General features: G+C 33.2%; 2 protein-coding genes across 5 annotated transcripts in view; both read left to right on the top strand.

Annotated features, from left to right (window-relative positions):
* Nucleotides 1-8,821, top strand: part of SPAG16 (sperm associated antigen 16) — a 204,557-nt gene extending 195,736 nt beyond the window's left edge. For all 3 annotated transcript variants that reach the window (XM_087949368.1, XM_087949367.1, XM_087949369.1), the window contains one exon: nt 8,288-8,821. In XM_087949368.1, coding sequence (XP_087805494.1) covers nt 8,288-8,463 — 176 coding nt within the window. In that variant the 3' untranslated portion in view covers nt 8,464-8,821. The remainder of the gene's footprint in view (nt 1-8,287) is intronic.
* Nucleotides 8,822-9,020: 199 nt separating this feature from the next.
* Nucleotides 9,021-13,018, top strand: part of VWC2L (von Willebrand factor C domain containing 2 like) — a 115,024-nt gene continuing 111,026 nt past the window's right edge. Inside the window, exons 1-2 of one of the 2 annotated variants that reach the window (XM_087949366.1) lie at nt 9,021-10,002; nt 12,302-12,772. In XM_087949366.1, coding sequence (XP_087805492.1) covers nt 12,380-12,772 — 393 coding nt within the window. In that variant the 5' untranslated portion in view covers nt 9,021-10,002; nt 12,302-12,379. The remainder of the gene's footprint in view (nt 10,003-12,301; nt 12,773-13,018) is intronic. The other variant, XM_087949365.1, reaches the window with a different exon arrangement.

The following is a 13,018-nucleotide window of genomic DNA, read 5'->3' as shown; positions in this document are numbered from 1 at the left end:
TCTGGGTATGCAGGGGAATACAGTGACTATATGGATGCAGTGAGCATTAGTTTATGGAGACTTAGGGAGACAATGGAGGATGGGGGGGGCTGTCGTGTTATAGTCCATGGAGTCACGAAGAGTCGGACATGACTTAGCAACTGAACAACAACATATCACATAACAGTGTCATAGGCAAACCAATAGGTTATTTCAGTTGAAAATCTTCCAAGAAACATTCTGTCATAAAGTGTTAATTAGAGAGATTTTTAAATGAGTATTTAAAAGTAACACTGGGAAAAATGTTGATTTGTGTCAAGATGTATTCCTTCTATTATAGGCAATTTGGATTCATAAATGCCACACATTAGATTAGGTGGGTCCTTTTAAGGAATCATTCATATAGCAGGTTTTAATTACGTTGTTTCAAGATGAGAAAATTACCTTGAGTAGTCTACCTCAGATTGTAAGTGAAAACTGTAATATATGTGTCCGTATCTTTCAGAAACTATTCATATTTTAGGCACTTTTTTTACAAAACATTAGATTGATCTGTTTCCTAACGTTTGAAGGATTTTTATTTTTACTGCATTTTACAGTCTAGCAACAGTAGCAAACTATTATGGGTTGTTTAGTTTTCACTTAATAAATTGTATGAACCCAGCCAACTGTGACACATAGATTTAGACAAAAGTTGAAGACTAAAAAGTGTCTTTATAGCTGAGAAAAATAGACAGACAACACTGGATTAAAAATTTAGAGAGAAGAATATGAACAGTTGGTCTTCAGTCATCATGGATGATTTTCCCTTAAAGGGTAGCCTGTAATATAGAAGGCCTTTGTCCTGTCCTTGCTGCAGGTTTCTTGTGAGTTGACCTCTGCATGTAGACTATGAAAGAGTTGAAATGTATTCCTTACAAGACAATTCAGGCCCAAAGTGAACACTTATTCAGGTAACACATTTCATAAAGGTATTATTTTTAGGAACATTGAAATGGACTTTCAGTAAATATACTTTATATTATTTTGAAAGTTGGGGGAGGAGTGATAATTTTGAAAAGATTTTAAGACAACAATACTGTCGCATTTTGTTCCCCCTCCCTTCAACACAAAAATCTTCAAGAGGAAAGAAAAGATGGAATTTACATTATAAAAAACAAATTATAAAGAGCAATTGACCCCCCGTTGACATAAAAGTAATGGGAAAGAGAAATTTCCATTCTGAGGCTTTCCATTTTCCTGTTCTTCCTTCCCTATTGACATTTCTGTTGCTGTTCAAAGAACTATTTATGTTTTTCAATTTATGGACGGAAAACATTGTGGCTTAGCAAATAAATTACAGTAAGAATATGGTTCCCTCTCTGGGTGGACATACAACCTCCTGCCTTCTGCAGGGGTTTGGACTAGAAAACCTCCAAGATCCCTTCCCACCTTATAATTCTCTACCTAGAGAGGCAGCAAACGCTTGGCTGATTCCCAAAACTTCTAAATTCTAATTTAAATTCTAATTTAACCATATCTTTGTACATAGCTGCTATATTTTTATTTAACTTACAAATATTACATATATCCTGCAGAAAAAGACTTATAGCTTATTGGATCTCAAGCTTCTCTTAATGACTAAAATTAACCTCAGATATTAATTAAAATTTTGGTAGGTATTTTTACAAGAAACTTTCTTCCGTACTTTTTATTTTATTTCTTTATTTAATTTTTATTTTGCCTTTTATTACTTTGTAAGTATCTCAAGGTGATGAGCCCAATACCTAATACCCCTTCCTCCCCCTATTTTCCCCACAACAACAATCCTGTGAGGTGGGTTGAAGTGAGAGTGTTCATTTAAGCTTTCAGGCAGAGACATCTCTGCAGAAAAAATTGCTTTAATTTTAAATTGAATACAGCATGTTCAGATGTATGCAGACAAATGAATGGATGTAATGGTAATTGCACATTTAATGACAGAATTTCTATCATTTTATCCAGTTAAATGCATTTGTCCAAAAATCTATGAAATATACAATTAACTGTATAATTAATTTCTTGTGATTGCTTCAGTTGCTTAGAAGGTAGATAGAAGTGAAATCTTAGTTGTTTCAGTATATAGGGTCCAAAGACCAAAATATGCCATGGCACACATGGTTTGTGAATATAGCAACATCTGCCTGCAAAACAGCTGTCTTTTCCTTTTGCTGCAGAATCCTGGGAGGAAATCTTCATAGTCTACATCAGGGGTATCAAACTTGCAGCATTAGGAAGGCATCACGTGATGTATCAGGACTTTTTCCCCCTTCACTAAACCATGCGGGGGTGAGGCCAGCACATGAAGCATCTGGCCCGTGGGCCGCGAGTTTGACACCCCCCTAGTCTACATAGACCAAAACACCATTTTGCCTTTGAATACAAAGCACCATCCAGCCCTAACATATAATATTTCTGTCAACAAAGAGAAGCTAATATTACAGTTCATTGGACATCTTGATCATCACAGAGTGTCCCCAAATCAGTCATTCTAGGTGAAGTGACCTATGTACTATAAAAAAGTTCTCAAGGAAGCAATATTTATCAGGCTCCTCTAACTTTTACAAATATCCCTATTCTTCATTCTAAGATTTGCAGATTTTGTAACTTGTAACTACTTCTGAAAGTATTTAAGCTCCTGCAAAATTAAATTCTAAATTAAATGTCCTTGCCCCTTTCTTATTCTGTAGGCATTGTCATCGTTATTCAGTTTACTTGATTATTTTTCCAACTGTAAAAATATATAATTGAATGTTAGCATTGTATTATTTAAGAATATAATGATTCTACCTCCTTTTTCAGCTTTTATAGTACTAATCAGGAGAAAATAAAATAAATCCTTAGGATAAAAATGTTAAAATAGGGAAGACCCTAAACAGGATATCAGTGTCATTACTGAAGTCAATATACAAAATAAATATAATAAAAGTTCATTGATTTCACTTGGAACAAAACATACATTACACTGAAGTTAACTGCAACCCACAATCTGTTTAGTAGGTTTAATCAGGTGATGAACAGATTCTCCAGCAATAATCCTAATGGCTCATCCAATGATAATCTTGTAATCTCTTTCATTATTTTGATCCTTCTGCTCTCTCTGATACATTCCCCTTTTACTTCCTTTAAGCTTGATAATCACTTTGCTAGTCCAATATTCACTCAAATTTTAGACCTAAGTGTGTGAATTTATGTTTGCTGATCAGTGCTCCAAGGGAGCAGACAGGACTGATGGATTGATTTTTCTTGCTATTTGCCTTCAAATTTATAATTCAAAGGCATTAACCTTTCTTTGTTCTTTCTCAGAATCCTGCTTTCATAACCATATGAAAGACCATTGCTTAAACTATTCTAATATTTATTGCCACTGAAAAAGCCTTATTCGTATGGCGCTGCCTAAGTTTTTAATTCCCTTCCACTCTAGATAATTAATCTCCCTTTTATTTCTCATGTACATTGCCTATCTTTATTAGTTTTTTATTTGCCATTAGTTGTAAACATATAGGTTAGTATTACCTTTTACTCTCTAACATTAAATCCAAAGTTTCCATTTTTACTTTGACAAAGAGTGTTCTTTGTTATTGGCTAAGAAAAGTCATGCCATCGGTGTATCTCAAATTGTCAGTGTTTTGACTTCTGATTTTGACTCCAGCTTTGACATTGTAATATTCACTGTATAATTTAAACAACTTGAGGAACAGTATGCATCCTTGTTTCACTGCATTCCAAGTGATGAACCACTTTGAACTGTGTCCAAATTCAGTTTTTATATTAGCTTCTTGTTCATTGTCATGATTCCTGAAAAAAATAATGTCATTAACCTATTTCTTTCCACTCCTTGCAAATGGCTACAAATATCTATTCATATATGATGTTAGGTATTAATTTTATGAATATATAGTTATTTTTATTTTAAATACCAAGAGACAATATCAACAAGAAAACTAAACCAGAAAGGCTTTTTTATAAAACAAACAAAAAACTAATATTGATTTAAAATGAATTTTTCTCCAGGCATTAACATTTTATAAAGTATTTAAACAAATGGGGCCATTTTAATTTGGCACTGAAGAGAGTATGGAATTGACATCAACTATCAGCACATCATTTCAAAGTTACAATTCTATCACAAAATGGGTTTCATAACATTCTGATTAGCAAGCAAACTTTGTATGAATGGGCTGAACAGCAAAACAATTAAGTGGATATATGTCTGATTGAAAAAACACTGCTGAATAGAGTATCACAATCTTGAGCATCCATGTTCACTTGAATGAAAAGTTGGAGGAAATGATTATGAAGTTTGCACAAAAATGGATACCTAATTCCCCAGAAGATAGAAATAATATTTAAATTTGCATTGTAGATTTAAACAGTTGGGAAGAGAATAGTGGGATAGATTCAATAGATGAGTGCAAAAATTGTGCAAAACAGAATCACACCCCTGATTATTGGAATATAAATCATGTGTAGAATATGGTATACCTGGCTTGGCAAAATACTTGTGAAGCAGACTATGGAAGTCATTGCTTGAAAATAGGATTATGGATAGGCATCAGTATGATATGTCTATAAATAAGATGGATACAACTGGAGGCTGCATCACCAGAGTATAAGTTGTAATCCATAGGGGTGTGATTATGTTTTATTCCATTTTGCCCAGGCTTCAGTTCAAGAATTGTGTTAAATTCTGAGCATCATATTGGAAGAGGAGGTTCTTTTTCAAACCTTTTTCAAGGTTTTTCACATCAGAAAAGGTTTAAAGAAGGCAGAAAGAATAATCAGGAGATTAAAAACTAAGTTGTATGAAAAGAGATGGAAGAACTGGGAATATTTAATATTAAGGAAAGTGAGGGCAAAACAGGGAGCCAACAGAAGGACTGATACCTCAAAATTCCTCTCCAGACAGAGGGATGGGCCTGTTGTCACCCACAAGCATTCCATACATCCATTCCAGACTGTTTCCAGCAGCTTTAGAACTTTGGGAGCCAAGGAAAAACATGCTTTGCCCAAGTCATGATTTGGAGCCTTCTAATAGTCATTGTGTTTGCCCATTTCCTTTCTTAATCACTTCAGAAAATTGCTTATTAAAGGCTTTTTGGATATTAAGAACCTAAAGAACAAGAAGTTTCATCATACTGGTTGATTTTCCTTCAATCCTCAGCAAAAGAAGTTTCAGCAAGTTTAAGAACTTTTTTTTAAAGCCGACATAAACAATAAATGATTGATTAAAATGTTGATTTTGAAAAGTTATAAATGGACCAGAGAGTTTGGGGGGGGGGGGGATGAAATTTATTATAAGAATCCTTCCTGTAGGTTATTTAAAGTCCTGTTAAAATATATGAAGATTTTGAATTTAAGAAATTTTCCCATTAGAAAATGTTGTGGACTAAAGAAAAACATAAGAAGAATTTTTGAAGACTGAATACTGGAGCAATCAGAAAGGACTAAATATTATAATTAAAGGGATGAGAAATGGGGGATGAATGGAGGATGGAGAAAAGTACTTTAACTTTCCAATTCAAATTCGAAGGATATTTGAGAACAACGCACTAAGAAATTTCTATCAAGATTGTTTGCTACCATAAAAGAGGAGATAGAAGAGGACACAACTGAGAATAAGTGTTTTGGATTTGGATTTAAAAATGACAAGCTACAAAAATCATATGGGAAAAGATTCTACATTGGATTTAGAAATGAAATTGGCTAATTTCTTATGAAACAAACAAAATGTAAAAAAGTTATGATATTTATGTAGTGTACTTATCAAGCACATCTAAATTATAACCAAAATATCTTTATAATCCACAAGACATATCATACCTTTTGAGCACCCCTAATATTTGGAAATTGAAAATTGTAAATTTTGACATGCCCTAGTACACATGAAAAATGTAAGGGTTATTTTATCAAAGCAAGATTTGATGAATCTCACTTAAACATTTTTGTAACTCAGAGAATTGCTTTCTGATGATAGTTTATGATTGCATGGATTATTTTTTGCTTAGCTAGCTAAGATTTATGTGGAAAAAAAAACTTTAATTTTTGTAGCACAAAGTGTAATTTTGAGAAGATAAAGTTAACAGTATTTGAGTTACAAGAGACTTTTGTGGGGCATATGATCAGATGTGGATTAATCATACCAAGTTTAACGTTGTGCAGTTGGAAAAATAACAGCAGATTTGAATTCTTGGTGTAAAAACACATATTTTAGAACCCATCACTGAAAAAAAGCAAAATTAAGTTTCACCCCATTAAATGACATGCCCTAATTGTCTTAATAACTAAAAGAGATGCATAATTAATAAATTAGGGGAATGGATTTTTAAAAACAAAAAGAAGGAATATAAAGTTGGCTTATTTGATCAAAGTTAAAATATATATGATGTTTTTAATGGGTTTCTAAGAACAACCAGGACTAGACTTTAAAGATTTATTGTAGATATGACATGACTTTTTTGTTGTATTTTTAGAGAAAGTGGTTAGCTGTGGTGTTAGAAATAAAAGGAATTGTTACAAAATTAGTTTATTTGATTAAGGTTAAAATATGTTATTTTTTATATTTTTAAATTGGTAAATAAATTTCTGAGGTGAAACAAAGGAAATGATAATAAATTAACTTGTGAGTCACTATTTGAAGGAATTAACGATTAATCCCTTGACTACATCTAAATGTCAAGGCTTTTAAGATTTGTTTATAGATAAGAGATAAGATATGGGAAGAGAATTTTTTTATTGTACTTCTAAAGAAAATTATAAGTTACTGTTTTAAAAAGAAAGAAATATAAAACTGATTTGTTTGATTAAGGTTGAAAGATTGTTGATATTTCTAGTTACTCTTAGGCATTACAATTTGTTTATAAATAAGAAATGGAATACGTGAAGAAGAGATATTTTATTGAAATGTTAGAGCAGGTAATACAGGTAGTCCTTGACTTACAGCAGTTCATTTAGTGACTGTTTGAAGTAATAATGGCACTGAAAAAGTGTCTCATGACCATTTTTCACACTTATAACCATTGCAGCATCCCTGTGGTCACATGACCAAAATTCAGATGCTTGGTAACTGATTCATATTTATGATGGTTGCAATGTCCTGGGATTGTGTGATCACCTTTTGCAATCTTCTGACAAGCAAAGTCAATGGAGAAACCAGATGTACTTAAGAACTATATCATTAACTTAACAACAATAGTGATTCAGTTAACAACTATGGCAAGAAAGGTCATAAAATGGAGCAAAACTCACTTAACAAATGTTTAACTTAACAAATTTTGGCCTCAGTTGTGGTCATAATTTGGGGAATACATGTAGCTGCTGAAATTGTTTTACTTTCTTAATGAAGGGGAAGTGCTTTCTTTATATATATAGTTCTTTTCCCCTGCACTTTTTCTCTTTTTCCTATTTTTCTTAGTTATTTTAGCTTTGTATTTTTAAATGTTAATAAAAATCATTATTAAAAAAAGAATTAGGAATATATAATATTAAAAGACAAAATTGTCTGATAGTATACTTCAAATACTTCAAAAATTATGCATAGAAGACAGCCAAATCCTATTCTTTCCTTATTACTCCCAAGTGCAGGACAGGTTACAGAACAGCAGATTCTGACTGATTGCTAGAAGGAATTTCTTAAGAGGAAGAGCAAATTGATTGTGTTGGTGATACCTTGAAGTAGAATTATTTATTTAGAGTGCCTCCATCTTGTCCAAGTTTATCTTCATTTTGTTGACCTTCATCAATCCTGTTACAACTCCAGACAGTTGTTCACCATTTTTGTAAATAGTGTTTCAACACATTCTAGATTATTCCAAGAAATAAAGCTAAGCATAATCAGCATACAAATGATATGTATTTCAAATACAAGGATGAAAATTTACTGCTTTTGTTTAACTGGTACGGGGACATGAGGATTCAGATAGAACTTTTCAGAACTAACTCATAGTTTGAAATTCATGCAATAAAGCAGAAGATCCTCATTATTATTGTCTGAAACTAACTTTTAAGACAAATGGAGAATCATTACATCATTAGTGCTCATCAAATAAAATACTAAGGCAGATTTTAACAAAATCACTCAAAATATCAGCAAAGTACTTTCCAGGCAGAATTCCTCCCCCAGTCTCCCCTAATACTGGTTTGACTTGCCTTTTTAAAAAATAAAGCACAGAGTTACCTGAGATCATCATTATATACAGAAAGTTGCAAATTAAGACTTTTGTTTTATCTCGAGCACTTCACTGACAGAGTTGCTTTTCCATTTTTTAAACCTTTTTACTTTATATTACAGGTCATATTGTAGCTGTTGCAAGCAATGATGGAACCGTTAAGACTTTGGAACTCAAATCGGGACATCTTGCCAGCTTATTGGGCCATGAAGATAAAGTTCAGAGTGTAATATTTGATCATATGGCAGAACATTTAATTTCAGGTGGTTCTGATGGCACTATTCGTATTTGGAATTGAGACCACTATTTAGAGAAATATCATAGCACTGAGGGTGGCTTATAATGCCCTCATCTGAAATAAACATCTGAAATAAACAATTCCATTTTACATTAAATAAAATATCTATATTTTTACTTAAATGAAAACAATATTCCAAACTTTATTTTTCTTGTATCTTTCTTCATGGCTTTAAATATGTATTAAAGTATATATACAATTTGCCATTTTTCTGAAGAAATAGCTTTATATTGACATCTAATGACAGAAAACATGAACTGCAGAGAGCCCCTACCCCACCCCTTTTCAAGTTATTATAGTGAAAACTACAACTGACTGTCTCATTTTGTGAAAATAATAAAATATATAACTTACTACAGTTTCTGCGAAGAAATTTTTTGGGGGGTGGGTAGGAGCTTAATATTTCTCCATATAACATTTTAAAAATATGCATGCATATTCAAACACACTGAGACTCACATGTAGCAAATGTGGTAATTTTCGGGGGAGAGAATTCTGCATTAACAAGGCAATAATCAGACCAATGCCTTGGTTGTTACCTTTGCCAAATCATTCAGTAAATGCAGAAAGCTTCAGTCTACCTACTTCCACTTCCTGTAACGTAGTCCTGCAGTCTGATTCCTAGTGCCTTGAAAATAAGCAGATTTTTTTCAATGAAGGTGATCATCAGATGTAGATATAACATTTAGGAGGCATTTTATAAAATACCTTTTCCTTAAGAAAAGTGCCTAAGGATCAATCTAATGCCAGTGAGCAAATGCATCGGACTGGGGTGAAGGCGAGGGGGGGGGGGAGTTTGCTGCTCAGAGGAGCGGCACGTTCTGCCTGCATGATGCAAAATGAGAGTCACAGGCTGCTGTCTGTGGTGCTGAAGATTTCCAACTGCTTGATGGAATGCCCTCCGGAGGAATAGATGCTGGGCTGCTGCTATCCAGGATACTGAATCTTGCTGAAAGTTGTTATTGTGATTAAGAGCCACAAGAACCCCACTGCTTATTTGGGGAAGAGCCTCTAGAAAGCAGCATAGCATGATGGTGCTGCTGACTGCATTTCAGTCTGGATTGGCTCTGAGCTCTAGCATGCTGGTGCTGTTTCTGGGACTGGAAGCATAGCATATTCTCCACCCTTGTGTGCCTTCTTGCTGATATATATATAGTGATTTAGTGGGATTTTTTAAATTTTATTTTTGATGGACCTGAAGACTGCAACCAAGGAAATAGATTTTGTAAAATCCTGGAATGATGATTCTTTTATTTTTTGTTTTTATTGTTTTGTTTTGGACTCTTATTTTGTATAAAGCAGTCTCATCTTTGGACCCTTTTATGACTGATTGCTTTGAATTTTGAACAGTTGGCTAAAGCTTACATCTCTTGGGGATATGCTGTGGTTCTTCTATGACATGGGAGGCTTTAGAAACAAAAAAAATTTTCATAATACTCCCGCACAAATATAATTAAGAAGAGTTTTTTTTCCCTACTATATTGCTGAAGTACAAATCCATTGTGGTTTGTGACTCTTCCTACCATTCACTCTGAGTAGGTAAGTACCCATTTTTAAGAGAAAATGATGTTGATTTCCCAAATATTTAATAGTACCTTAATATCTCCTTTCAAAAACCAAATAAATGTAAATAATATATGTTTTTGGTTTGATTTTTAATCAAGGGACTTCCTTATCATCCCATTTTTCTCTGCATCAAAATAAATATGTATAAATTGTAAGCAAAATATTTAGGATGATCAATTACTGCAGTGAAACCTTGTACCACTTTCTGAAATGGATTTTGCCTTTGCCCAGATGTCTGACAAAATTGATTGAATCCTGCTGTCCTTATAATAAATAGCTTCTTTTGAATTCACTAAAAAATGTAAGTTTCCTCAGCTTTAAGTATGGCAGACTAAAGCCTACCTGTAGAATGCAAGTGACTGTCTATTCAGAGCTGAAAGGCAAGCTAAACATTTTTATATCATCCAGGAATAAAATACTGTGATTGTAAGAAAGGCTCCCATAATTGCAGTAAAATTTTCCATTGTAGTAAAATCATGTCCTAGAGCATAAGCAATGAGACAGCAAGCTTTTGAAATGCATAGTCCTTCTTTATAGAAGCATTTCAAGAGCCTACTTTGTTAACCAAATTATTTTACTAGTTCTGTAATATACAAAGATTGCCTATTCTCTGAGTCATTTCTGTTGGGCAGTGAAATAATATATAAATCAACATAAATATATAAATAATATATATACATTTTGCATTTATTTGTATGAAAACCATAATTCTATTGCTATTGGAATCTGCACACTGGTATAATATTAATTACTAATCCATTTGATCCCATAGTATCAGACAAGCAGAATAGGCTAGGCTATTGTTTAATTTGCAGTTGCATGTTTCATATGCAATGAATCAAAACATCACTTGACAATAGAGCATTTTATTATAAATTTTGTTAGAAATTATTTCATCATAAGATATTTTACTGTCCAAATTCATAAAAAAGAGGGAATCCTACCATATCAATCTTCAAATCTTTGGTTAGAGGAGCTGTACCAGAGTAAGAGTAATGTACCAATGTGAGGGGTACATTATTGACTATAATCAACAGGAAAACAGGAGAATAGAAGTAATGTTTAACAAAGCAACAAGGCTTTCTGCAATTTCAAATGAAACATGTGGTGTGAATTATTGGTTCTCCATGCACATATGGATGTATAAGAAAATGAAGTGACATGGCCTACTGAGAAATCCTATTCACCTACTGGCTTTGAACTGCATATGGTGAGTAAGGTATCACATTTGTAATAATTTGATGAAATGCCATTTCTGAAACCTAAAAAAGAGACCGAAAATGTAAAAGCAGGAGAAAAACAGCTGGTAGCTACAAGTATAAGCACAGATATATATATGGGCAACTACTACTGGATCTTGATGTGACGTCAATCTTCAGGAGAGCACAATGGAGGTCTTACTAAGAAAAAGCCAGGATGAACCTGTTTTAAGGACAGATTACAATATACAGTATAAAAATTAAGCAATCTTAAGTAATTAAACCTCCTAGTATCTTAAATATAATTTGATTGTAAAGGATCTTTAAAATGCAAATGCTCTTTTCATTTTATTTTTCATGAAAATACATATTTTGAATGGTGTTGGACACTTAAGCTGGGTTGGAAGCAATATCTTTGCTTTGTCCCATCCTTAAAAGTATCATTTACAGCAATTTAGTAAAAGCAAAAAGAACTATGTCTGTACTGATAAATGTGCAAGCTATCCAATAAAATAAGTTTGATTTGCAATTGTTTACAATATAAATATTCAACATGGTAATTAGATAAAATGTAAAGATGTAAAAATGTTATTTTCATCTTTTTTAACTAACAGGCAAAATGACCAAATGTGAATAACATTTTCTCATACTTTTCTATTTATAACAATGTATCATATGAAGAAAAGCTTGAATCAAAAACATGGCAAGGAAATGTTTTGCATTATTTCTTTAATTTGGTGAGAATACTGTTCTATTTTACTTTTAAACTAAAATATTGAAATGCACAGAGCATATGCCATTGAAATCAAGATGAATTAAGATTTCCTTGCAACAGAAAAGAGCCTGTGCAACTTGAAGACTATTCAGGTTACGTGCATGTTTTCCTGTTTGTTATTACTAGAGTCAGGATGGAAATATGGACTGGTTTACTTTGCCATTTTAAGAATTGATAGAAGACAGGATTTCTAATGAGCTAAAGCCTGGCAGGTGGAAGGCACAAAGGAGTAGGGGAAAATGCATTTTTGAGGGGAGAAAAACATGTTTCAATTTCTTTTTTATATATATGTTTTCAGTGTATCACATTGGCCTCTCCATGGAAGCATCCATACATATCTGATATAAGCACCATACTCAGAAGCTCAGGAGGGGGAATGGCTCTTCATATTCATGAAGCCTACATATTTCTGTTGCTAATTCCTTCTTTGGTCACTCCAGCTGCTTTCAATCATGAAGACTACCCTGCTGATGAAGGTGACCAGATTTCAAATAATGATAATAATCTGATTTTTGATGACTATCGGGGGAAAGGATGTGTAGATGACAGTGGTTTTGTATACAAACTTGGGGAGCGTTTTTTCCCTGGGCATTCCAACTGTCCATGTATTTGTACCGAGGATGGGCCTATTTGTGACCAACCAGAATGCCCCAAAATCCACCCAAAGTGTACTAAAGTAGAACACAATGGATGTTGTCCAGAATGCAAAGAAGTGAAGAACTTTTGTGAATACCATGGGAAAAGTTACAAAATCCTAGAGGAGTTTAAGGTAAGACCAAAAAATGTTTATTGATGTAATCACTTGGTTGATTATGTACAGTTGATTATGTACAGACAGTGTTCAATGCTGGATTAATCAGGTTTTACATAGACTCCCCCCAACCTCATTATAACATTAGTTGTAATTTCTGTAAATAGTTGGTGATCTGCCATACTAGTTAATGGATAGGTCAGAGAAAAATAGGATATGAAAAGGAAACACAGTTACCAATCTTACTTCATAGGTATACGGTTA

The sequence above is a fragment of the Notechis scutatus genome, chromosome 1 (genome assembly GCF_049901735.1).
Source record: "Notechis scutatus isolate UNSWTSFEM ecotype Mainland chromosome 1, rNotScu1.2, whole genome shotgun sequence".
NCBI lineage: Eukaryota > Metazoa > Chordata > Lepidosauria > Squamata > Elapidae > Notechis > Notechis scutatus.
Note: the sequence above shows the minus strand (reverse complement) of the source record. Positions and strands in the feature narration are given on the sequence as shown.